At 40.9% G+C, this 27,849-nt stretch overlaps 1 protein-coding gene across 17 annotated transcripts in view; it reads left to right on the forward strand.

Annotated features, from left to right (window-relative positions):
• mask (multiple ankyrin repeats single KH domain) overlaps positions 1-27,849 on the forward strand; it is a 64,057-nt gene that overhangs the window by 32,579 nt on the left and 3,629 nt on the right. For 11 of the 17 annotated variants that reach the window (XM_073961499.1, XM_073961500.1, XM_073961509.1 and 8 more), the window contains exons 3-15: positions 7,986-8,024; positions 8,717-9,017; positions 9,085-9,181; positions 14,779-14,938; positions 15,012-15,311; positions 15,591-17,744; positions 17,815-17,956; positions 18,021-18,565; positions 18,638-20,278; positions 20,352-20,651; positions 20,725-21,567; positions 21,677-22,157; positions 22,230-27,808. In XM_073961499.1, coding sequence (XP_073817600.1) covers positions 7,986-8,024; positions 8,717-9,017; positions 9,085-9,181; positions 14,779-14,938; positions 15,012-15,311; positions 15,591-17,744; positions 17,815-17,956; positions 18,021-18,565; positions 18,638-20,278; positions 20,352-20,651; positions 20,725-21,567; positions 21,677-22,157; positions 22,230-27,808 — 12,582 coding nt within the window. The remainder of the gene's footprint in view (positions 1-7,985; positions 8,025-8,716; positions 9,018-9,084; positions 9,182-14,778; positions 14,939-15,011; positions 15,312-15,590; positions 17,745-17,814; positions 17,957-18,020; positions 18,566-18,637; positions 20,279-20,351; positions 20,652-20,724; positions 21,568-21,676; positions 22,158-22,229; positions 27,809-27,849) is intronic. The other 6 variants (XM_073961511.1, XM_073961515.1, XM_073961514.1 and 3 more) reach the window with 1 other exon arrangement.

The raw sequence follows: 27,849 nt of genomic DNA on the forward strand, positions 1-27,849 counted from the left end.
TAATGAAAGGTAAAGTAACATCCAGAAAAATGAAGATAGTTCTACATGGTAGTTGTTGTTGCTTAAATAAAGTAACTGCGTAATAAAAACTTTACGTTACAATTCGAATTTTTAAATTAACGGAAATTAAACTAAACTAACTTAAACCTATCAGTTACATTCGTAACAGTATGTTCGTTCTTCTGTTTAATCTGGCTCAGGGTCTATCTCCATTTCAAGGAAAGTGGCTGCTTCGATGGGATGTAATCACAGGTCCACTGGAGTTAGATGAGTACATGTGTGTCAGTTTTTTGGTGGGCTTATTTGGTCAGATTATTGATATGACAATAACAATATATACTTTTTTGTGGTCACGTTTATGCTTCTATATTTCACGCGATAAATAAAGTAAGACATGCAAAATTATATCCAAATAAAAGGTAGGTACCTCCTCCCCAAAAGTTCCTATATTTTTGTCGGCAAGTTCATTGCTACACAACGTTTGGGGAAAGGGTTATGTAGCTGGTATTTCGACATTGATATGACAATAACAATATATAATTTTTGTGGGCTCGTTTATACTTCTATAGTTCACGCGATAAATAAAGGGAAGACATCCAAAATTATGGCCACTTCCCAAATGGAAGGAAGGTACCTCCTCCCCAAAAGTTCCTATATTTTTGTCGGCAAGTTCATTGCTACACAACGTTTGGGGAAAGGGTTATGTAGCTGGTATTTCGACATGAATTCACATATGCTAAAGGTATATCTTTGTCAGCAACGCCGGCTGGCACTTTTTTACTTGTTTTTAATAAATTACAAACTTGTTCTCAAGGAAAAGAAGATTCTTGTTTTTATATGAATTTCTTCTTACTTGGAATTTAAATTTCCTTGCCTTTTTTTCCTTAACAAAAAAGGTCAAGTACTTGGTATTACGTGTTTCGTTGACGTTCTACACTACAACAAACTACAAAGAAAGGCAAACAAGAAAAAAAAAAAACAAACTGGCCCACCATCTCATAACGTTACTGCTTCATTGGTCTGTTCGTCGAGTAGTCGTAAACAAATATGAATTTGTGTGTTTATTTTGTATGTTAACATACAATATATGTATATTTACCAGCAACTATCCCCTCCGCTGGCCGTTTTCGTTGCTGCCATTCTCATTCATTGACTCAATTAATTTGAAGCATTGATGATTCATACACAAATGTGATTCTTGAAAATTTTCTAATTTTTGTTCTCCTCCATCAACAAACAACAAGAAACACCAACCAAACGCATGGGCAAACGACAATGACGACGCCATTGGTAAATTCTGTGTCCATGTGTGCTTTGGGACTGCAAATATATATGGTATTTTACGGGTTATTGGAATTGATATTATGTATTTTGGGAGTAATAAGCTTATAGGTTTGGGATAACTCCAGGTTTAATATCCCTCTTCTTTGAACTGACTTGATTAAAATATGTAGAGGCGTGTCATACTTTTTTCGGAATTGTACGGCACATGACATGATAAAGGCACTTAGAGAAATTCTGAAGTTTGTATTTTCCATACCAATTTAGAGCGTTGCTTGGTATCTATCATATCTTATACCATGTTTACATTAGAGTTTTTTTGCTGGGTTAACCTTAACCTCATTTATGAGGGCTTAACCCGCATTTACATCCTTTTAAGTTGTCAATTCCATAGAATATTTGTCAGATAAATGACTTAATTGGGCTTAAGTGTCTTTAAAGTAAATGGGTAACCTTTGGGCCCTGATCACAACAATATATTGCATTTCAGGGGAAATTTATCCCCCCCGAGATATGGGCCTTGACCGAAATGCCTCACTTTAACACCAATACGTTGTTTATGAGCCACTCTCGGATCGAGCTGAAATTCTTATTACAATAGGTAGTCCTTGGGACCCTAATCATAACGATATATTTCATTCCGGGGGGAAATCTATATATTCCCAGATATTCGAAAATGCCTCACTTTAAAACCATTGAAATGTTAACCATAGGTTTCCTTGGGACAAAGATAAAAATTTTTTCGGGGGTAGTTTATATTAATCGAGAAGTAGGTCTTGACATTTTACTATTCTAACGTGGGGAATAATGGGTATCATTTTGATACTGTGAATGTAACTGATCTTTGCACCTGTTCATAGGATAAGGTTTTAAACCTTCCCGCCGGAAAACTATATATTCTTGCAATCAGGGTACTATGGACTACCCATCACAAAATTTTCAGCCCGATCCGAGAGGTGCCCCTAATCGATACTTGTTCCCGTACTTGCCCCAAATACTTGTAAATTAAGTTTTATAGTATATTTATATTGTACTGGATTTAGTAAATCCAGTATAAACGTCAAAAAATCCTCATAAAGGAGATTAACTCGGCAAAAGTTCTAATGGAAACCACTTATTACTTGACGTTATATATGCAGTGGGATTAGTGGGATTGACAATACAACAATAGCTCTGTTCCTTTACGTTCAAGAATCTTCAAGTTTTACTACTTTTTACTCGAAAAGTGTTCCTTTACTTCAGACACAACACAATTTATATGGGAGCAGTTTACAACTTTTACTACTTTTGCCGGTTTTACCATTTTCAGAAGTAAAGGAACAGACCAAATGTAAGCGTAATATTACGTCACAGGGATGCCCTATGATTTTTTTTCTAAAACCACAAACTTCGTAGGAAATTCATAATGGCAGGGCTTAAAATTTCAAACAAATAAATCGCAAACAAAATGTATGCGGAATTTAGTACATAAATATATCTTTACTTGCTACTTTTATGATCATTATTGTGTGTCTGCATTGTTTGATGTGCCTTGTCTGTTTTTGTTGTATTTTTTGTTAAAAACAACAGCGCTTCGCTCTGTTGTCGTTTGGTCTAGTCATTTTGCATGTAATTTTTTGTATCGCTACAACAACTACATTCAGACTTGTTCTTTTTTCGTTTATTATGACTTTTTATTTTAATTCTTCTTTATGGATGTTCTATGTAGAGTTTCTCTGCTACTGTAGACGAAGGTCGGTCTTGTCTTGACAGCCATTAATAGACGTGTTTTTTTGTATTGTCTCATACCTTTTATTGATCTGTAATTCTTCTTTGTCTCTTCTTTTACATTTGTTATTTATTATTTTTCGGTTAGTTTTTAATATTGATTAAATTTAATAAAAAAAATCAATCACATTGACAGCTACACATGTCGCTTTTTGTTAGAGGTCTGTCTCACTGTTTGCCGCCTACCTACTTTTTTCATCTTATTATTGGCTGGCAACAAAAGCCTCCTCCTAAATCGTTTGTACTTTTTTATTAGTGTTTAATACAGGTCATGGCCTTTGCAAAATCCCCCAATTATGCTTTCGTCGTTGTATTCTGTGTATTTTCTATTCCGTTGCAAAAATATGAAAAAAAAAAACTAAATAAATTTACAGAAAGCTGCTGCTTATGCGGATGACAAATCTTTTGTCAAGTGTTTTAGGTTGGTTTGTTTGGTTGTGTCGTTGTCGGAACACATGTTTCTCTCACTCTCATTGGGGTTTTATGTATTCTTTATTAGCAGAGTTGCCATTGTGTAAATGGAAAAAAGGGGACAAATTAAAAAATAAATGCCCGCCCACAACTTTAATCGATTTATTCAGTGCTTTATATAGAAAAATTAATATATGGCTTAAGTTGAGTTTAAGCATTAAGCTCGGATCGGGACCAATTTTTTCCACAAGTAGCTCTTGTCATCCTGATCACAAATATGTATAACATTTATGGGGGAAGTCTATTCTTCCCAAGATGTGGGCCTCTGAAGTTCTGAAAATCCCCTTTTTTAAAGGGCGGATACGTAGAGAAACATTTATAATTAAAAAAATATGTTCCCGTTCCAGAGATTTGCACCTGTCCATAGGAGAAAGTTTTAAATCACCGGCCGAAGGCCGTCTACTTGGAGGAACAATTATAATTTAAAAGAAAATTTTGTTCCCGCTACCGAGATTTGCTCCTAAGCATAGCAGAATGTTTTAAATCCCCGGCCGAAGGACTGCTATTTAGAAAAAAAACTTACTTTCTTAAAGAAAATTCTACTTTTATACCATAAGCTTTACCATGGGTAATATGGGTATTATCATTATCCATTCAAAAATAGCGAAGTTATATACTAAGGAATGTTCGGAACTTCAGAGGCCCAAATCTCGGGAAGTATGTACTTAAGTACATGTCTCGAACTTTTTTGCGGCGAGTCGTCCTCCGACTTGTTCTATACCGCCAATAATACTCCCGGCACAAACTTAAATGAGTAGGAATTGTGAATTTACTATCAGATCTGGCCAAAACATTACACATTGTAAAATTTCTTCCAAATGCGCATCAAGTTCTATGAAGGTCTATATCGGACAACTTTCGGTCCTCCCTCCCAAAAGTTCAAAATTTTCGCTCAAGTGTAGTTTAAGCGTTTACAGCGATACACATGCTCTTCCTGACATAATGACACATAACATCTAAAAAATGTTATGGTGACCAACTCAAATGGCTGGTGGGAACGCTAACTATCGAAAGGAGTGACAGATATTGGTCCAAGGTTAAATCAAGCTCGCAAAAGTTAAAAATTTGAATATATTTTCAAAAGTGTTTTGCTATTTTTATCATTAAGAACCGTTCATAGACATTTCGCATGTTCCAGAAAGTTGTTTATTGATTCCCTTGCTAAACTATTGCGGTTGATTGTTTTCTTGAATTTTGAACGGTTTAGTTTCTATGGAGCAGTAGCCGAGAAAAGGGGATAAAAATCGCAATTGTTTTGCTATTTTGACCATTAAGACCCGTTTCTACAGAGTTCGTATATTTTAGAAAGATGTTTATTGAGATCTGAGGTACATTTTTGTAGTTGGTTGTTTGCTTCAAATTTGATCGGTTTGATAGCTGTATAACAAAAATTGAGAAAAAATTTTAAAAGAAAATGGACGATGGCGATTTTGACCTTGCAGATGAAGTTTCATGGATTTGTTCACAATTTTTGTTCTTTAAGACAAGAGCTGGAGGCCTATAACCGCGAAAGTTGATGAGATACGAAAAAACGGCGAGACACGTGTCCTCTCTTTTTTGGTCTTCTATCACGCTGCGGTGTCAGAATATGGTTAATAATTTGCACAGTGTTATTTATTAAATGTGTTTTTTATACCCTCAGCATTTATGCTAACGAGGGTATATACACTTTCATACGGGCAAAATGTGCCTCATCGAAATAATGGTTTTAGACCCCAAGTATGTTTGGAAGAAATGTGTTTCAGACAATTTGGAGTCGATTGAGCAATGTCCGTCCGTCTGTCTGTCTGTCTGGCTGGCTGAAGCACACGATAACTCTCGAATGGATCAACCGATTCGGTCCAAAATTTGGCTTTAGTAATATTTTGCCCAAACTTAGTTTAAGTTCGAAGATGGGCTATATTGGTCCACTCAATCCGGTACCTCCCCCACAAAAGTTCGAAAATGTTCGGAAAATTTGTGCGCACAATAACTCTTGAAGGGATTAACCAATTTGGTGCACACTTTGCCCATCGTGAAATGTGTACCAGACTTAGATAAGGTTTCAATATGGTTTCAATCGGTCCACTCCTTCGGGTACCTCCCACACAAAAAATTTCGGAAAAGTTCAGTTTAGGGCCATCTCTCGAATCGCTTTGATTTTTGCTTTAGCAACTTGTATTCACTGCCCCCCATACGACGGTATAAGTTTCATCAGGGGCAAGTCCATACTTCCTGAGAAAATAGCCTGAAAGTTTCGAAAAACCTCTATTACCGTGTGAGGTGGCAAGATAACTCTTGATAACACTTAGTATAAGTTCGAAGGTAAGCTATATCGGTCCACACCTTAAGGTACCTCCCCCACAAAAGTTAAAAAATGTTCGGAAAAATTGTTCGTACAGTAACTCTTAAAGGGAGTGGCCGAATTGGTCCATACTTTACACATCCTAATATATCTACCAGATATAGATCAGCTTCCACTCCATCCAGTACCTCCCACACAACATTTCGGAAAAGTTCAGTTTAGGGCCATCTCTCGAATCGCTTTGATTTCTGTTTTAGCAACATGTATTCACTGCCCCGCATACGATGGTACAAGTTTTATTAGGGGCAAGTCCATACTTCCTGAGAAAATAGCATGAAAGTTGCAAAAAACACCTCTGACACCGTGTGAGGTGGTTGGAGGGCAAGATAACTCTAGAACGAATCTGCCGATTCGGTCCAACATTTGGCCTTAGTAATATTTTGTCCAAACATATTTTAAGTTCGAAGATAAGCCATATCGGTCCACTCCTCCAGGTACCTCCCCCACAAAAGTTCAAAAAGGTTCGGAAAATTTTTTCGTACGGTAACTCTTGAAGGGAGTGGCCGAATTGGTCTATACTTTACACATCCTAATATATCTACCAGATATATATCAGGTTCAAATATGGACATATTTGTCCACTCCATCCGGTACCTCCCACACAAAATTTCGGATAAGTTCACTTTAAGACCTGCTATTGAATCACTTTGATTTTTGTTGAAGCAACATGCATTCGCTGCCTCAAGTGCGATGGTAAAAGTTTTTTCAGGAGCAAGTCCATACTTCTTGATCAAACAGCTCGAAGGGTGTAAAAAACCCCTATGGTACCATATGTAGTGGCTGGAGATCCATTATTTTTAGTATCTCCTCCCCCAACATTTTGGTCGGTTCAAACGCCTAAAATTTTTAAAACTCCTAAATACATGCGTTTTTTAGGAAAAAATTGTTTCAATATACATAGGCTGAGGGTATATATCTGTCGGCAAAGCCGACTGATACTTTTTTACTTGTTTTTTGTTTGCTTTTGTAATAAGCTGCGAACAAGATAATCATCGACTTTTTCTCTTAATAGTTTTACTAAACCCCGCTTAGAGACACCTTTATAGTTTTACTAAACCCCGTTTAGAGACACCTTTAGTCTGTACTTCAATCTGTACTGCTGGTGATAAAGTGCATATTCTCGATTTACGTAAAATGTACGACAACATTCGTCAAACAAATCGAGGTAGAGACATATAAAAACCGTTAGTGTAAACGTACTTTATTGTTACTATGATATTTGTGTTTCTCTGTCCCTACAATACCATAAAGGCCAATAACAACATCTGTAGAATTTCCCCCCATTTTTATTTGCTTCAATATTTTATTGGCAACCCTTGGCCTCTGTCAAAAACTAAAATGTAATCTCTCGCGCTCTCCCTCTTTCTACCGATTTGCCATACATTGTTTGCCAAATTTTGGTCATGTTTTTTGTTAATGGGGTTTTTGTTATTCCCATGGACATTGACCACTTCTGTATAAAGAAAAAGTTTGATTATTTTTCTAAGTAAAACTTGCTGAAATGGCTTCTCATTGTCATCACTTAGGTTTTTGTTTTAATTAATTCATAAAACTGATTTTATTGCTGAATTAGAAGGCAATTTCTGGAAATTGTGTCTTGAGAAAAATAAAACATGGAGGATGCTTTGATTTGAATAATATTTGGTCTGTTCCTTTACGTTTTAAAATGGCAAAAATTGAAAATCAATTTTTAAATTGTTTGCTTTTTTAAGTAAGGGAAAATTTTTCGAGTAAAAAGTCTAAAAGACTCTTGCACGTAAAGGAATAGAGCTTTTATTTATATGTACATATGTATAAAAACGATATTTTTTGTATTATTTTATAATGCAGAGTTTGGCCTTCTGTAGCTATAACTATAAGACCCTGTTACTAACATTAATTTTTTGTCATTAGTATTGTATATCTATAAAGATAGTTTATAAAATATAAATATATTATACCTACTATATCGTGTTTTTTTCTTTTTTAATTTTTATTTGAAATAAGTGTTCTATTTTATCATTATTATTATTTTTTTTTTTTTTTAATTAGCCAAGCCTATTGTGAAGAAGCAAATTGTTTATGATTTTTATGTTCAATATTTATTATTTTATTCTTTCTTTTTTCCATTTTCTTTTTGTAGATCCTTTTGGCATGCTTGTGTCTAAGGCCAGATTTATTGGTAAGTTGCGCCGTTTTTATGCATTTTTTGCGTTTACTTACTATTGTTTTTTATAAAACTCTTATTTTATAAAAAATAATTACTCAAAACAAATTTAAATTGAATTATATTTAGACATTTCTTCTAATACAACTAATAACAAAACTAAAAAAGCTTCTTTTGGAAAAAAACTCATTGCAACTTTATTGCAAAAATCTATAAACAAATAGGATGTTGATTGTCTTCGTTGTAAAAATGCATAAAAAATCCTATATAAACAATTGGAATTTTAAAAATATTTTGCACATTTGTGAAAAGCTTTAGTTTGAGATACCTATTTTGTTTACGTTTTATACATATAGTATCAAATGTGTAGCTTTTTATGTTGTATAATCAATTAAACATTTGTAACATCAACAACTACCATCAGAAGAGGGATGATGATGAAGAAGAAGAAGTGATTGAAACAACCTTAACTGATTTTGTGCTGGCCTTAGACAACATGAACTCTTCTTGTTTTATTTTTTTATATTGTAATAATTTTTCTTATTAGTTTGTTTTGTTAACATATTCTAATATTTTTTCCACATAGTTTGGCTTTATTTTATATAAATTAACAGTTTTTTAATTATTTTGCTTAAATCCTTTCAAACTTTTCCAAATGTACAAACAAAATCCACTAACAATCGTTATTTATTTTCCTTTTGTTTTAGGATGATATTCCTGAATCAGATCCTGATTCCTGTGGTCATGATGCCGAAGGCCATGATGAAGAGGATGATGGCGACGACGAGGATGAAGATGAAGAAGACGACGAGGACGAAGAGGATGATGAAGATGAAAATGAGGACGACGACGAAGATGATGATGACGACGATGAAGATGAAGAGGAGGAAATCGATGATGAAGATGAGGATGAAGAAATACAAGATCCCAATGAAGTTAGTGGTGATTTCCTGCTCGATACAACCATTGATCGTAATCGTAATCTAAATGCCCTCTTCGAAGCTGCCGGTAAGTGCTTATTTTTATCCTATAGATAAGGGATTAAATTAATTTATTTTTCTTTGTGTTTTTTTAGCAAACGAAAAAGCTCCTGTTTTACGCCATGCCACTCATGCTATCGATGAAACAAAACAGGCTTTAACGAAAATGCGCGGGGCTAGTAGTGATAAGACGTAAGTAATTATTTTACATACAAACACACATGTTCATTTATTGGTGTATAATCTATTCCTGATGTTGTTGTTTTTTGTGAACAATCAAACAACTATAAACAATAGTTTAGAATGTGAAAATATTTCTGATTAGATTAGATTTTTTCTTAAATCAAACAAAAGAGAATGAATGCTGAAGAGAGGGAATTCGATTTTTTAGAGAGAAATAGCATCGAAAGGAATTGTAGGGAAAGGAAAGGCAATTGAACACAGGACATCATGGATCGTATGTGTGGTCGAAACAAAATGTATATCCGATCCTCTAATCTGTATACAGAAATGGTTAAAAGTATGATTTAGTGGAACAAAATAATACCAATGTCGCAGATTTTGACAGTTGTATAAAGGAAAAATTGCTGAGAAAAATGTTTCAGCAACATTTAGTAAGTAAAAAGACACCCCTATTATTACACAGTGGGTCCAAGCGTAAATATGACAGTTAACAAAATGTATTTAATTTTCTTATTTCACTGACACATAACGAGACACGAGCAAAATAGACAAATTATAAGCGCAATTACATTAAGTGTGTTCGTTAACTTAACAATTTGTACAAATTTTTACTGTATGTTGTTCGTTTACTAAATGTTCCAATGTAGAAGATTTTAAACAATTAATGGCCGGCAGAGGATTGCGACATTAAATCCTATGTACTCGAATTAAGGCAGTTGTGTCGCATGCGCTAACGCAGTTTCTGTGAGTAGAGTTTGGTGCAATGTCTTGCCAATCTGGGCTTTGAACGCTTACCAAAAGTTACTGAACAATTTGTACAGGAAAAGTTAACAAACAGAAATATTGTAGAATATTGGGGGTTTAGGAACATTCCGACCATTATCGAGAGAAGTATGGAGAATGAAATAAAAATTGCACTTTTGCGTATTAGGTACCTGAAGGAACTCTCTCTGTTTTGTGCTTCGCTTTTTGGAATACCGCGCCTTGTCATCTCTTCATCCAGTTGTTTGCGCCGTCTATTCTTTGGCTTGCCAATTCTGCGTGCACCGCCATGTGGCTCGAATTTATACGCCTTTTTAACGGGTTCATCATCGCTCATTCTTATTATGTGGCCTAGCCAACGCAATCGCTGCATCTCGATACGTTTAACTATATTGATGTCGTTGTATAGCTGATACAGGTCGTGGTTCATGCGACGTCGATATTCACCGTTAGCGCAGATTGGGCCGTAGATCTTTCGAAGAATTTTTCTCTCAAACACGCCAAGCCCTGCCTTATCTGATTGCGCAAGTACCCAGGCTTCGGAACCATACATTAGCACGGGTAGTATCAGTGTTTTGTAAAGCGGTTTTTTTGTTTGACGAGTTGTGGCTTTGTTTTTAAAGTGCTTACTTAAGCCAAAGTAACATCTGTTGGCCAATACAATTCTTCCTTTCATTTCACAACTGATGTCGTTTGTTGTGTTTACGACGGTGCCGAGGTATACGAAGTCTTTTACTACCTCAAAAATATAGGAGCCACCGTGGTGCAATGGTCTGCACGCCCGCCTTGCACGCAGAAGGTCGGGGGTTCGATTCCCCGGCCAGGCAACATCAAACATTTTTCAACGGTGGCAAAATACCCCTCAGTAATGTTGGCGACATTTCCTGAGTATTTAAGCCTTGAAAAACTTCTCCACAAGTGGTGTCTTAAGACACGCCGTTCGGACTCGGCGATAAACAGTAGGTCCCATATCACTGAGCTAAATATGAATCGGGGTGCACTCATTGATATGAGAGCAGTCTCCCTTGTCCCGTATGGGATGTTGTGGTACAATGTTTTTTTTTTACCTCCATTTTTGGTCCGATCTCAATGGACGCATTGCGCGTCGACACCATCAACTTGGTCTTCTCGCCGTTTACCGCCAGATTCTCCTTCGACCTTCATAAAGGTATCGGTTACTTCTTTTACTGATCGTCCCATGATGTCTATATCATCAGCATAAGCAAGTAACATGTGGCTATTGGTGTAGATTGTGCCACTTCTTTTGACGTTTGCCTCTCGTATAACCTTTTCTAGCAGGATGTTAAAAAGATCACACGAAAGACTGTCTCCTTGCCTGAAACCTCGTTTGGTACAAAACTCTTTGGCGAGGTTCTTCCTATTTTAACTGAAGATCTTGTGTTAGTTAGAGTCATTTTACAAAGTCGAATGATCTTTGCGGGGATAACAAATTCAGACATGGCTTGGAATATCTTTGAACGTAGCGGGCTGTCGAATGCGGCTTTATAATCGACAAAAAGGTGGTAGGTGTCGATCTGCATCTCTTGGTCTTCTCCAGTATTTGCCGCAGGGTAAATATCTGGTCAATGGTGGACTTGCCAGGTCTAAAGCCGCATTGGTATGATCCAATTATTTCGTTGACCATGGGCTTTAGTCGTTCGCACAATATCCCCGACACTATCTTGTAGGCGATAGGGAGAAGACTTATACCCCATACAGTTGGAGCTTAAAGTCTTATCTCCTTTCATATGGACGGGACACAGGATGCTCAGGTTCCAATCGTCGGATACGCGTTTTTCCTGCCAGATGGAGCTAACTAGCTGATGCATACACCTTATCAGCGTGTCGCTTCCGGTCTTAAACAGCTCGGCTGGTAGGCCATCAGCTCCTGCTGCCTTATTATTCTTCAGACGGTTTATTGCTGTCTTTACCTCATCTTGGCCGGGTGGTATACATTCAATAACATCTTCTGGGATTGGATCTGTGGTATCTTCGTCGACTTCGCTACTATTGGATACCAACAGTTTGGAAAAATGCTCTTTCCATATCCTTAGCACACTATCTGTATCAGTTACCAGATTACCTTGCTGGTCTCTACAGTTCCAAAGCCATCAGTTCGATGTTTCGCTCTTTGGTAGAATTTTCGGACTTCATTCTGTGTCCTGTTCACACTCCCGCTTTTCCTTCTCTCTCTTTTTCCTGGGGAAAAGACGTTTCTTCTCTCACCTTTTCTCCCGCTACGCGTTGCTACTGATTGTAAAGTAGCCCTATATGCCGCATCTTTCTCTTCGGTAGCAGCACGACACTCCTGGTCATACCATGGATTCCTTGGTGGAGGTCTCTGGTATCCAAGTACTGATTTTACTACTGTTTGCATGGAGTGGGCAATGTTTTGCCATTGTCCTGATATGTTATCGGGACGAGGAGTGCTTTAATTAAGCAGTTGGGCCAGTTGAGTGGAATATGCTGTGGCTATCTGTTGTGATTGCAGCTTACCGATGTCCAACTTCCGTGTTGTGTCTGTTGCCACTATATGGTTGACTATATGTTGAAAACTCCACATATAGTCCACCTTCAAAGTTAATTAAAATTTGAGAGAACAAGTAATAAAGTATCAGTCTGCTGTGTCGAAATACCCTCAACCTCCGACCCAAAGAAAAGAAGTAAACACTATACTTCTGACGTCTATAGGTGTTTCTAGACCCGCATACACAACATGTTGGCAAAAATTTAAAAAAGTTCCCAGGCGGGTCCTTAAAATTCACTCTTTCCAAACTTTGTGTGGCCCTATATCTCAGGAAGTATGGACTTGCTCAATAAAATGTGTCGTCGTAACAGAGCTCACAAGAACTTGTTGCAAACAATTTCAAAACTGAGAGACGAGCTGTGGACTTTTTCAAATTTTTGTGTGGGAGGTACACGAATGAGTATATTCATCTTGATCCCAGGAGTCTACGGTCAAAGGAACGCGCAAAACACGTACCATGGCAACTAAATAGCATACGAATAGATAAAGCTCCAACAACAAATCTTTCCTCCGATTTAGCTAAGTCAGTGACGCATATTCGACCGTCCTCCGGATCAGCTCTTGATTGTCGCTCGAAGGTTTTCCTATGGCTCCATAATTTTTGAAAACATACTTTGAGGAATATGTCTTTTCCACCGTCTCAGTACTTACCTTCTTGACAGTGACAGCTGGATTGGTCGTCTATAAAATCAATATCATGTTGCATGAAGGATGTGTACCTCCCTCCGAGGAACGACACCGTTGGACTGTTACTTGTTTACTGAAGCGATTGGTTCGTCTTCTTCCACGAAGTATGTTAACAACCCCCTATTTACCCAACTGTATGTACAAAATTTGTTTCAGATAATTAGCTGCGCACAATAACTCTGGAACTAGTAACCGAGTTAGATTTGTTTCAAAATTATATCAAACATGTACTATATCGGTTTTATCCTCCATGTATAACTACCACAAACATTTTCGTTTAAATATGCTTTAATGGCACTTTCGGTTACACAACTTCAGTTACAACAACAAAGAGCACCACCTGGCATCCATGATGTATCGGAGGCTGTTAGAGTCTATAAGCCAATATTCCATAATCAGGCCTACAATAATACCGCTACCGCCAGTGGAGCAGCTAAGTATCTTTAAGGCAGGGACGAGCTTCTTTGCAATGAAGTATAGTGAAGTCGCCCACTGAGTTGTTTTTGCATTTGCTTTGCTCTCTCACTTACAGTGTGCGTGAATAAAAACACCATGTGGTTGTTGGTTTTTTTCACCCATACATACACATATACTAAAACATTGATGGTAAATCATGGGCGACACTGCGTTAAGGTCAATTGCAAATGGCCTCAACACCAACATCTGCTGCTGTTACAGCTAATACTATTGGAACTACGTCGAGCACGGATGTCAATCAAATGACGGTCTGTAATGAAGAGTACGCAGCCATTGATATAAATTCATTGAGTGTTCAGCAACAGGAGGCCATTTATAGCCAAATCGCGACAATTTCACTTACAATCTGGCTTCGGTAATGTGGGCACCCTGGTTGTTGGTAATGTGGCAACAACAGTTGCACGTAACGATGTATTTTATCCTCCTGGTATCACTACACAAAAATGTTCCCTTAAATGTGGTTTAAAGGTACTTTCGTTTAGTTTTAGCTTGACCCTTGTAGTCCCTATTACAGCTGAAAATTTTTTCTTAAGGAAGTCCGCACTTTCTGAAAAAATGACGCGAAAGCTGCTCTACAAACCACTACATTCATCAACTAACTCTTGGTTACATGGTCCAAATTTTGCATATCGTAATATTTCTTCCGGTACACTCCTTTGAGACCCTCCTCCACAAATTTTCAACATTTTCACGAATAAGTCAAGTTTAGGGTAAGGCCTTGGATAGTTTTGAAATTTTTATTACAATCCCTATTACAAGGGTATACTTTGTTTGGACACATGCATTCTTCCCTAGATTAATTTCCGAAAGTTCCAAAAATCCAATCCAAAATGTTTTTTTTTTTTTTTTTGTAATAAATGATGGCTGGAGGATGTTCCACTTTTGCTTATACCTACCACACAAATCCCTCCTCATAGTCGACACTGGTTCCAAGCCTTTTAGTCCCGAATGCAACATTTATTTGTATTCAGGAACTTCATATTTCTCTAGACAAAGTCAAGGAAATACCAAAAGTCCCAAAATTTTTATCACCGTAATTCCTTGTGGCACTTTGTAAGGGTTCTGAAATTTCAATTGACTCCAAATTTAAGGGTATAGTAGTTATCTAGGGTTTTGATGACGATTTAAACATTTCTTTGTTTTTTCATTCCAGAATGTTCTCCCGTACACTAATTGCCGCCTGCAACGATAACGATGTCAATACTGTGCGCAGTTTACTTGGCAAGGGGAATGTTAATATTAACGAATCAACCGATGATGGTGAATCCTTGCTTTCGATGGCCTGCTCAGCTGGTTACTATGAATTGGCACAGGTACATTGAAGATATACTGATTCACAGCTTACAGCTAGTAACCACATTTTGTGTTACCCTTTTTCATTCTTAGGTTCTTTTGGCCATGTCTGCAGCACAAGTCGAAGACAAGGGCCAGAAAGATTGTACTCCTTTGATGGAGGCTGCCTCTGCTGGTCATTTGGAGATTGTTAAATTATTGCTTAGTCACAATGCAGACGTAAATGCTCATTGTGCCACTGGCAATACCCCGCTTATGTTTGCCTGCGCCGGTGGTCATGTTGAAGTTGTAAAAGAACTGTTGAAACATGGCGCCAATGTTGAGGAACAAAACGAAAATGGTCATACACCATTAATGGAGGCAGCTTCAGCCGGTCATGTGGAAGTAGCCAAGGTAAGCATTATATTTTTGAATATACTTCCCCTACCCCAATCTTCATACAAATGATGACAATCCGAGATTTGAGACTTTTAAACTATAACCGATGTCTAACTAAAGAATCGCCAAAAAGATTGAGTTACTAATCTGATTCTTTGGTAGATGTCACTTTGTTATATGTTCCACAAAAGTTTGTGATATCCTTTGATCTTATTTGATGTTTTAATATAAACTAAAGTGTGAAGCCTTTGCCTTTTCACCACATTCTAATGAAAATAATTTCCAATTGATCAGGTTTTATTGGAACATGGTGCTGGCATTAACACCCATTCGAATGAATTCAAAGAGAGTGCCCTGACATTGGCCTGCTATAAAGGTCACCTAAATATGGTACGCTTTTTGTTACAAGCTGGCGCTGACCAAGAACATAAAACCGATGAAATGCATACTGCCTTAATGGAAGCATCTATGGATGGACACGTGGAAGTTGCCCGTCTACTTTTGGATTCCGGAGCCCAAGTGAATATGCCTACGGACTCATTTGAATCGCCTTTGACATTGGCTGCTTGCGGTGGCCATGTTGAGCTGGCCACCTTATTAATTGAACGTGGAGCCAACATTGAGGAGGTCAACGATGAAGGTTACACACCTCTAATGGAAGCTGCCCGCGAAGGTCACGAGGAAATGGTTGCTTTACTGTTGAGCAAGGGTGCAAATATCAACGCCACCACTGAAGAAACCCAGGAGACAGCTTTGACGTTGGCTTGTTGTGGTGGTTTTAGTGAAGTGGCAGAATATTTGATAAAACATGGAGCCAATCTTGAACTCGGCGCCTCTACACCTTTAATGGAAGCAGCTCAAGAGGGCCACACTGATTTGGTACGTTTCTTGTTGGAAAATAAGGCAAATGTTCATGCTGAAACTCAGACCGGTGACACGGCCTTGACGCATGCCTGTGAAAATGGCCATACAGATGCTGCTGAAGTTTTACTAAGCTATGGCGCCGAGTTGGAACATGAGTCTGAAGGTGGCCGCACACCTCTTATGAAGGCATGTCGCGCTGGCCATTTATGTACTGTGAAATTCCTCATTTCCAAGGGAGCCGATGTCAATAAACAGACCAGCAGTAATGATCACACCCCCTTGTCATTGGCCTGTGCCGGTGGCCATCAGGCCGTGGTGGAGTATTTACTGAAAAGTGGCGCTGATCCCTTCCACAAATTGAAGGACAACAGCACAATGTTGATAGAAGCCGCCAAAGGAGGACACACACGAGTTGTGGAACTGCTTTTTAAATACCCTCACTTTATACAAAACCATCAAAACGATTTGCAGTCGGCAGCAGCCGCCGCTGCGGCCGCCAATGCTGCTGCAGCTGTGGGCATAAACAACACCACCACAAATGCAGCAGCAGCAAATCAACTCCATCTTATCAATTTGCAACAACAAAAACAGCTCCACCAACAACACAAACAATTACAACAGCAACTACAACTGCAGTTACAACAACTAAGTGCACCACCTAGCATCCATGATGTTTCGGAGGCTGTTAGAACCTCTAATCCCATATTCCATCAGCAGGCCTACAACAATGCCGCTACCGCCAGTGGTGGAGCTGAGTATCTGGAAGATCAATTGCAAATGGTCTCAGCACCAACATCTGCTGCGGTTACAGCTACTACTACTGGAACTACGTCAAGCACTGATGTCAATCAAGTGGCGGCCTGTAATGAAGAGTACGCAGCCATTGACATAAATTCATTGAGTGCTCAACAACAGGAGGCACTTATAGCCAAATCGCGACTCTTTCATTTACAAGCTGGCTTTGGTAATGTAGGCACCCCGGTTGGTGGTAATGTGGCAACAACAGTTGCAAACAACGATGTGGCACAACAGAATAACAACACGCAGCAACAACAACAGCAACAGTTGCAGCAAAGGAAACATTTTGATTTGTCACATATAGTGCCTTTAACACCTCCTCAAAAACAACCACCAGCCCCGCCTGTGCTACAACAATCATCGCAGGCAACAGCGGTTCAACAACAACAAAACAACAGCCATGCTTCCGGTCAACAGCAGACATCTCAGCAGCAGCAAAACAAGCTGAAAGGAAATCAACGTAAAAATCGTCTACAACCACCCCAACCCTTCGAGGTTAATTTACCAACAGCCAACACTGCCGCTAATACTACCACCACCACTAACACTCCATCTACTACTAACAACAGCAATGAGCAGCAGCTTCAACAACAACAGCAACAACAAATGCAAGACGTTGAACGTTCTCAGCCATTGGGTGATGATGGATTGGGCAATAAATGCCAACAACAGCAGCAGCAACAATTACCACCAACATCCCAGCAGCAGCAGCAATTGCAGTTTCCCAGTTTCAATGATGAGGCTCGTTTTATTAGACGTCGTGTCCTAAGACAGGATTTAAATAAGGTATGTTGTCCAGAGAGTGGGTTTTAAATGTGTTGTTGTAATAAAAATGTCATTGTTGTTGTCATTTCAGATGTCTAATGACCAGAAAAATTTAGCAGCTACATTGTTGCCAACCACATATTTGGAAATGGCAGGTCCTGGTGTTAATACTACAGGTCAAAATGTAGGCGATGGTGCCGATGCCATGTCCTTGAATCAGAATCTGTTGGCAGGTAAGAGTAACATTATGAACACATCTTTAATACCGTAAAATCACAAATATTCTCATTCCTGCAGTTGCTCCTGGCACTTTGGGTGATGGCTCCGAAATGCAACCGGTTATTATAGCAAGTCCAGAGCCATTAAATTTTGCACCCAATCAGGCTTTAATGATGCAAGAACTGTTTGATCCCAACAATCCACAGACACCATTAACATTGGCTACAACATTGCCACAGGGTACACAGTTTGTCTTGGGACCAGCACCCACACCTCAGCAGCAGCAGCAACAACAGCAGCAGGCATTACAGCAGCAACAACAACAACATTCGACACAACAGTTGCAACAGCAACAACAGCGCATTGTGGCCGGTAAGGCAACGCAGAAAACTGGTGGTATTACCACACCATCCGAAGTATCGCAAAGCACAGCTATCAGTGATAGACCCAAGGCAAAGCCGGTGTCCAAAAAGGATGGTAAAATGTTGCGTAAAACATGTACCCAATCCACAGTTGCGCCTAGTTCTGTTGCAACTTCGGCTGCAAGTACAGCCATACACCAGGCCCAGCAACAACAGCCACTCTTCAGACAAAATCAAATGGTATCCATCTACAATAACTTGGTAAGTACTGGACTAGACCTTAATACCAGACTGCTTTTTCACTTGTTCCAATATTTCCTTTTGTTCAATTAGCCCATGTTAATAACGAACGAATCGACTCCAAGCATACAAACCCAGCATGCCATCATGAATCACATGGTATTCGCTGCCCAACAACATCAACAGCAGCAGCAACAGCAACAATCACAAATATCATTGGACGTTTCTCAGCAAGGTGTTATTGCTTTAAGTAATTCACCGGCTTCACCCCTAGCTTCACCTTCCTCTGGTTCGGTGGCCTTGTACAATCCTCAGCAGCAACAACTGCAACAGTTGATGGAACTTCAATCTGCCGAACATGCCCAAAATCAAGCCCTTCAACAACAGCAGCAACAGCCAGATAATGAGGCAACAGCCCAGGAAATCCAAGATGCTCTCGATGCTGCTTTATCTGACTCCAAGTTGGCTGTAACAGAATCATTGAATGCATTGAGTAAAGCTAATGCTGCCACCGCTGCTGCGGCCGTTGCCAAGGCCTGTGGCCTCAATCAGGCCGAACAGCAAGAATGTCTGAAGAAACTTCAGGAGGGTTGGCAAATTGTTGATTTGCGCCAGCGTATATTCCATAAACAACCAAAATCGCCAACAGAAACACCACCAGACAAACAGCAACTAATGGAAATTGGAGGCGGCAGTATGGAAAGCGGTAATGCTTTGGAAGGCCATGAAATTGGGGAAACTAGTAATGAAATGAAAAACTTGGCAACTCTTTGCACGGCCGCCGCCCAGGCAGCCGCAGTGAATGTTACTGGTGTTGATCAACAGCAGCAGGACACCTTGGTAAAAGATGAACCCAACACTACTAGCAGCGGTCAGACACAAACTAAAAAGCAGCGCAAATTATCTAAGAAAGAAAAATTGGCGCAACAGGAAGCGGCTGCAGCAGCCGCCGCCGCTGCTGCGGCATCTGCAAATGAACAACAACAGCAACAGCTTAACTCTGAACGACGCAGTTCATTCGATGATCATTCCTTAGCATCTGAAGAATGCCTGCCCGAGGATGACACAAATTCCGATGTCGAACAACAGCAAAATCTGGCAGAGGACTTGAATTTTGTGGCAGCTTTACAACAATACAACAACAGTGATGCTAACGACAATCCATCCATCAAACCCATTTCCCAACGTTTAGAAAATCTCATTCTATCGAATGCCACTCTAAAACCAGGAGATTTATCACAAGCGTTTACCAATCTGCGTCAAGAAATTGTTGCAGGTGCAACGGGATCTTCGGGTAAAGATGTGCTTACAGTTTTCCCACAAAATATGAATTTGAAATTTTCCGGCAATACAGCCTTGAGCAATGCCTTGCAACAACATTTGGCTGCTGTAAAGCAACAAATTGGTGATGCTACCACAACTCAGGATGACAAGAACGATATGCTACAAGTACAAGAATCTAGCGGAGAAATGGAATCTAATTCCGGTCAAGGTGGCAGTGGTGGTGAATTGGTTTACGCCTCTTCCATGGACGCCGAAACTTTGGAGCAGTTCGCAAATTCTGCTGCCAGCATGGATGTTTCAAATGGTCAGGATCATCAAAATCATCAAGTGGTAGGCGGTAATGAGGACCAGCAAGTCGAAGAAGGTATGCGTGATGAAATGTATGACATTGAGGTGGAAATGGATGAATTTTTCCATGTCATACACAACGTTCACGACCCAGCACTACAGGTAAGTTATGACGAAAAAAGTCGTCTAAATTTGTTTCACCATGAACACTTTACACATTCTGCCCCCCTCTTAGGAGTTTGCCAGCAACTTGAATTGTGGTGAATTAACTGACTTTGGTATAAATTCCATATGTAAGACCCGTTGGAATGGCAATTGGGCTCTGACACCCAAATGGACTAGTCAAGATCATTTGATTAGTGCAGCCGCTGCTGCGCATCATCAGCAACAAGGTCTTTTAACCGCCAGCGAAGAAGATGAACAACAGCAACAACAACACGAGCAACAGAGACAAGCCAATCAGTTGCTTTTGGATTACCAACTACAGCAACAATTACAGCAAAGATTTGCTGATGCCGATGAATTACAAATGCAGGTGAGTTACGCTTTGAGCTTCGTGTGTATACAGGACTAGGAATAACTTTGAATAACCCCTTAATCTCTATTAGCAACATCAACAACAGCAAACGACTTTGTCATTGATACCATTTTCACCAGAAGATGCTGCAGCTGCTGTCGCCCAACAACAGCAACAATTACAACCAACACTGCCTACATCACAGACCTCACAAGATGCTGTGACTGAGTATCAACAGCTCCAGCAACAGCATCAACATTTAGGTTTGGATCATGAGCTAAAACAACATATACAGCAATTGCAGCAACAGCAAACAAATGTCCGCCTCTTAAAGGCTGTAGCTGCAGCAGCTGCAAACCAGCAACAACAACAGCAGCAACAGCAAAATGCCGCTGCAAATGGGCAACAGCAAAACCTCTCTAATACCAATGCCAATTTTGTGTTCAATGTTGATGGTAGTGCTGCTGGTGGAGGTAATGTTGGTGACAAGCCATCACAGTCTTTACAACTGTTATTCCAACTGCCACCCGCTGTTCAACAACAGCTACAGCAGCAGCAACATCAGGATGATCAGTTGGAAGACGAGGTAGCTGCAACAGCTCAACAATTACAGCACCTAAAGCTACATCATCAGGAATTACAAGATCAAAAGAAACAGCAGCAACAGCAATTGAAACTCCTGCAACAGGAGCAACAAATGCTACAAGATTTGTCTCAAGCAGAAAGTCTAATGCAACAACAGCAAGAGCAGCAGCAACAGGAGCAACACTTGCAACAGGCACAATCAACGTTGGAGCAAGTAGCTCAAAATAATTTGCTGTTGCAGCAACAAGCAGCACTAGCCCAACAAGTCCTTAGCCAGCAAGTTTTGAAGCAGAAACAACAGCAGTTATTATTACAGCAGCAGCAACAACAACAACAGCAATCTACGCAGGTAATAAAAGTATAGAAAAATATTTGATCTCTATTTTGTTTATGTCACCCAATTTAAGAAGATTACAATCTTCTAATATCTCTTTATCATCTACATCATTTCATTGCAGGTTCAAGTTGCCACACAAACCCAACCATCGGTTGTTGTTCCACATCCCAATGCTGTCCAAACTGCAAGAGGTGTAAATCAATTCTGTCCAACCTTATCAACAATGGCCGCCACTGTTGATGTGGGCTTGGGTAGTGTTTGTGCTATAACGCCTCAACAGCAGCAACAACAACAACAGCAGCAGCAACATCAGCAATTACAATCACAACAGCAAATGGCTGTGGCAGCTGCAGCCGCCGCCGCTGCTGCAGTACAACAACAACCGCAAATATCAGCTCCAGCCAATTTGAGTTCAGCATTTACCCAAGTTGTTGCAAATGCAAACGTTCCACCACCTCAAGCCTCTACAAGTACAGGCGGTGGCAGTGGTAGTAGTGGAAGTAGCAAAATGACTGGTGGCATAGCAAAGAAAGTTATTGACAAACAATCGCGCAAGGAACGCAATCGCTATTCTTTGCTGCGCACTGCAGCCGGAAGTCAAGGTAAGTGATCTACTTGTGATCTTTGAGATTGAATTGTAATATTCCTCCTCCTCTTCGTCCCCTTTTATATAGCCAATGCTGTTGCCCAACAACAGTATCAACAAACTGTAGCCGCTACAACAACACTGGACAAAACCATTGATGTTGATTCAGAAACTGATTCCAATCATGATACTGCCCTCACTTTGGCCTGTGCTGGTGGTCATGAAGAACTTGTGGAATTGTTGATAAATCGTGGTGCAAATATTGAGCATCGCGATAAGAAAGGTTTTACACCACTGATATTGGCCGCCACTGCTGGCCATGAGAAAGTGGTCGACATCCTGCTTAAACATGGCGCCGACTTAGAAGCTCAATCGGAACGTACCAAGGACACTCCATTATCACTGGCCTGTTCTGGCGGCCGATATGAAGTTGTTGAGTTGCTACTTAGTGTTGGAGCCAATAAGGAACATCGCAATGTCTCCGACTATACACCATTGAGTCTGGCCGCCAGTGGAGGTTATGTGAATATAATTAAGTTGCTATTAAGCAACGGAGCCGAAATTAATTCACGTACAGGCAGTAAATTGGGTATATCACCTTTGATGTTGGCTGCCATGAATGGTCACACTGCAGCTGTAAAACTTCTATTGGATCAGGGTTCTGATATCAATGCCCAGATAGAGACCAATCGTAATACCGCATTAACATTGGCCTGCTTCCAAGGCAGGCATGAAGTCGTTAGCCTACTTTTGGATCGCAAAGCCAATGTGGAGCACAGAGCAAAGACCGGCCTTACACCCCTTATGGAAGCAGCATCCGGTGGTTACATAGAAGTGGGACGGGTGTTACTCGATAAAGGCGCTGACGTCAATGCCGCCCCCGTACCCACGTCTAGGGACACAGCCTTAACTATTGCCGCTGATAAGGGGCATTTAAAGTTTGTAGAACTTTTGCTATCGCGCGGTGCTGCCGTTGAAGTTAAAAACAAAAAGGGTAATTCTCCATTGTGGTTGGCAGCCCATGGTGGCCACCTGAGCGTTGTAGAAATCCTATACGCTCATAGTGCCGACATAGATTCACAAGATAATCGCCGTGTTTCCTGTCTTATGGCTGCTTTCCGCAAGGGTCACACCAAAGTGGTCAAATGGATGGTCCAGTATGTCACACAATTCCCCTCTGACCAGGAAATGAATCGCTTCATTTCAACAATAAGCGATAAAGAACTCTCCGAAAAGTGTTATGACTGCATGAAAATCATACGCGCTGCTAAAGAAGCTCAAGCTGTGAAGGCAAATAAGAATGCATCCATACTTCTCGAGGAACTAGATATGGAGCGTACACGCGAAGAAAGTAGAAGGGCAGCTGCTGCACGCAGACGTGAACGCAAGAAGAAAAAGAAGATGGAGAAGAAGGAAGAGAAACGTCGACAAATGGAAGAAGCTACTGGATCCAGTGGTGGTTCACGTAAACGTCAACAAAGTCAAGAAGACGAAGATGACAAAGACTCAGACAAGGATGAAGACTCCGAAAATGAGGAGAACAATGAGTATGACGAACAACAAAATGCTCCCAATTATCGCGAGGAAGGTGACTCAGGCATTGACCAAGGTTCATGTTCGAGTACAGACATTAAAGGAGCCGCAGGCAATAACCAAAGCACTGATAAAACTGCCACTGGTGGCAAGAATAAAAACAAAAAGAAAAATAAACAACAAGCCCATCAAAATACCCGAAACAGTAGTCCTGTAATTGAAGAGCCATCAGCACCAGCCCCAGCATCCACGAATAAACAGGGTCAACAGAAAAAGAAGGATGACGCCAAAACCTCAGCTGGTAATAAAAAATCACAAGATTCCAATGCCTTAGCCACCTCCAAGACACAGCAAACTACAAATAACTCCAACAACAAGAAATCTGCTGCAGCAGTAATGGAACACAAAAAGGACGATACGGCAACCTCAAATGCTGGCAATAATCAGTCGAAGAACAAAAAAGATTCAAATAAGCAAAAAGAAAAGGAGAATTTAGCACCGAAAGAATTACAAACAGCCGCAGGAACGGCTCAACAACCACAACAATCAGCAAGCAACAATAAATTACAACAGCAACCACAACAGGGCCAACAACAGCAACAAACAAAAACAGATGGTACATCAGGAGGAACGCGTAAGTCGTTGGCCGGAAAAAATTCCGAAGAACGCAAAGAAATGGCAGATAATCTATCCCACGCCACAACAGCAGCTCCTACTACGACCGCAGCAACTAGCAAGTCTCATCCAAATGCCACGGCTCCCAAGAGGGGAGAAGATGGTTGGAAAGAAGTTGTAAGGAAAAGTTCGGCCCAGCAGTCTTCTTCGGGAACTACTCCTGCAGTTACCCCATCTGTTGCTACTTTGTCTTCAACGTCCAACAGCAGCACTAACAGTTCATCAACAACAACCTCTGCCGCTTCTTCTTCATCGTCCACCTCGTCGTCATCTTCGTCGTCTACTTGTATTTCAGTGCCAGGTGTATCAACAACCACCACAGTAACTTCTACTATGCCCGAAATGATTTGCAAGAAAGTTCAAGTTCCTGTCAATGCCATTTCCCGTGTTATTGGTCGTGCTGGCAGTAACATAAATGCCATACGTGCCACGACTGGCGCTCACATTGAAGTCGAAAAGCAAGGCAAAAATCAATCGGAACGTAGTATTACAATAAAAGGCCTAACAGAAGCCACAAAACAGGCTCACATGTTGATTTTGGCCTTAATCAAGGATCCGGATGTAGATATTCTGCAGATGTTGCCACGTATCAACACCACGATCAAGGCAAATGCTCTTCCTCCGCCAGTTACCACACCACCAGCCTCTTCTGCATCAATGTCCTCGTCGATTGCCACCATGCAGGTGGGTACGTGGGACAACAAGACAGCATTACAAGCTGCAGCAGCATCAAACAATACAACTGGTAGTATGCAAAATATGTCTTCGGGTTCATCGACGGCATCCTCAGCTTCGTCTACCACCGGCGGTAATAGTAGCCAAGTTTCGAATTCCAAGTCACTTGGCAACGGTACTGGCAAAGCCAGTGTCACTAGGTTCCTGGGTGTTGCCGCCAAAGCAGCTGCAACTCGTAATCAACTGTCCAAACCTTTCTATTCCCAACAAACCACAACTACTCGAGGCCCTGGTGGCACTGGAGGCGCTACAGGTGGCTCTCTTGCTACAAATCAAGGAAAACATAAGGATGTTAACTCTAAAGTCCTTTCGTCGAACTACACTAGTAGCCAAAAATCCCTACCTTCTCAACCTGGCAAGGGCGGATCGACAGCAATCAACAATCAAACATTTGCAGCCAAACTTCTAACTGGAGCAGCGTCATCCGCGCCTGGAGTTAACAGCATGTCTCCCACCAAGAAAACCGATTTGGGAGGTATACAACGTCCCGGTATTACAGCTCCCTATGGACGTGGCAAACCTGTGCCTAGTTCTACTATTCCAAATCTTGGCGGTGGACATTTGAATACCAATACCAACAACACATTGGCTGGACCCATTGGTACGTTTAATGTGGCCGAAGCTGCTGCTGCGGTGGCAGCTGCAAATGCTGCCGCTGCTGCAGCCAATAACAACAGTTCTTCGTCGGGTAATCATGGTCGTTCAGTAACACCTATTGGACCACCAAATAAACAACGAGCTCCCACACCAACTGCACAACAGCAACAACCAATGGCTGGCCAACATCAGCATCAAGCATCGTCCCATCATATTGGCAATTCGGTATTGCCTACAAGCGTTGCTCAACCATCGTCACAGAATCTGCACATTAACACTGGAACTTTGGGCGTCGATGTACCCACTTCTGTTGCAACATCTATGGCATCATCTGGCAACTTTGCCACGCAACTGGCCTCTAAAATAAGCAGCGAATATTCATTGTTTAATGACTACCATCAAACACAATGGGGTACCACCGCTACATCGGATACTTCACAAGTCTATGCCAATCCCAATCAAATGGTCAGTGATAATTTGCCTCAGGCTGATGCCTCCAAAGCTCCAGGTTATAATCGTAACATCTTAAGTTCGCCTGTGGGTAGCTCCAAGGCATCATCTAGCCTCTCAACAACGCCACCAGGCAGCAACAACTTAAATATGGTGGTTGGAAGCCAACAAACATTAACCATATTGCCAGAAACTGGAGTGCCACCAATTGGAGTACAGACTGCTAGATCGCCAGGAGCTATACCAGCAACAACTGAAATTTCGCCATCTGCTGCTGGTAATGTGGCAGCAAATCAGCAGTCGCCTGCAGCCCAGACAGATGTTAGTGCTGTTTCTCCGGGAGTTATTAAACCACCTTCTGCCAATCAACAACAACAGCAACAACAACATCAGCAGCAAACAAATACAGCCACAGGCAGTACTCAAGCAGTGGGACCTCCTCCCAGCGGTTTGGCTATACAAAGACCTAATACAAGTGGACAGCATCGTTCCAATCAAAGCGGCGGAACTGCACAGCAGTCACCACCTTCAAATGTCACAAGTGTAGGCGATAACAACAGCGTTGGCAACCCCCATAATTTCGGACCAATTGGATCCAATGCCTCAAACCGCACTACAAATCCACCTGGAGCCATAGGTGAACAACCGCGATTCTATGATCCAACTGGCCAGTTGAATGTGACAGCTCAAATGGGCTATCCCATGGATCCTTCCGTTTTACAGCAGCAGGCTTTTAATGCCAACAACGTCCGAATGAATGTGCGCGGTTCAGTATTTGGAGGTGGTCAACAACAATCAGTTGGAAATAAACCACAGCCACCGCAAGGGACTCAAAATATGGGCGGAACTGGCATGTACCATCCTCAATCTCAACAGAATCAAGGGCAACAACAAAACACAGCAGTGGGACAACAACCAACTGGATCAGGAAATGGCTTTAATGCTGCACCTGGTAAACCACCCCATAATCACAATCAGAATCTAGCTCCGCAAAGACCACAGTCTCAACCACAAGCAGGTCAAACACAAAATCAACGTTGGTATGCGGAATATGCCGCTTCCGGTGGTTATGTTCCACCATCTACCAGAGATATATTAAACTTGGAAAATGGTTCCACTGGACCTGGTTCGAATTCCCCTGCAGCAATGTCACCCAACCAGGGCGGTGGCGGCGGCAATGTTATTAATCCACCTATGTTATTGCAAACACCACAACAACAAATGCAAACCCAACAACAATCATCCGAGGATATGCGTAAAATGCCGAGACCTATTGGTACAGAAAGAGCCTCATGGAAATACAACAATTATCCAAATATGACCAACATGGGTATGGGTATAGGTGGTTTAGCCGGTGCTGTAGGTCTAAGTGTTGATGATACACTAGCTGCAATGGCAGCTGCTGCCAGCGGCAGTATGGCTGGAGGACCAGGAGCAGCTATGCATACAACAGCAGGTCCATTGCCACCATGGTTGTTGGGTGCTGCTGTTGACAAACAGGCCGCTGTAGCTGCTGCACAACAACAACAGCAGCAGCAACAACAAGCAAATTGGATGAAACAACAGTATCGTTATTATGGCGGTGCTGGTGCAGCTGGTACTGGAGCAGGTTCAATGGCGGGACTAGCAGGCATTGGTGGTCCCGGTGATTATCACCATCAACAAGATCAATATCATGTATGTGTGGTTGTTATTATTATTTTTAATTGGAATTTAAA

The sequence above is a fragment of the Musca autumnalis genome, unplaced genomic scaffold (genome assembly GCF_047663935.1).
Source record: "Musca autumnalis isolate F117 unplaced genomic scaffold, ASM4766393v1 scaffold_1, whole genome shotgun sequence".
In the NCBI taxonomy this organism is placed as follows: domain Eukaryota; kingdom Metazoa; phylum Arthropoda; class Insecta; order Diptera; family Muscidae; genus Musca; species Musca autumnalis.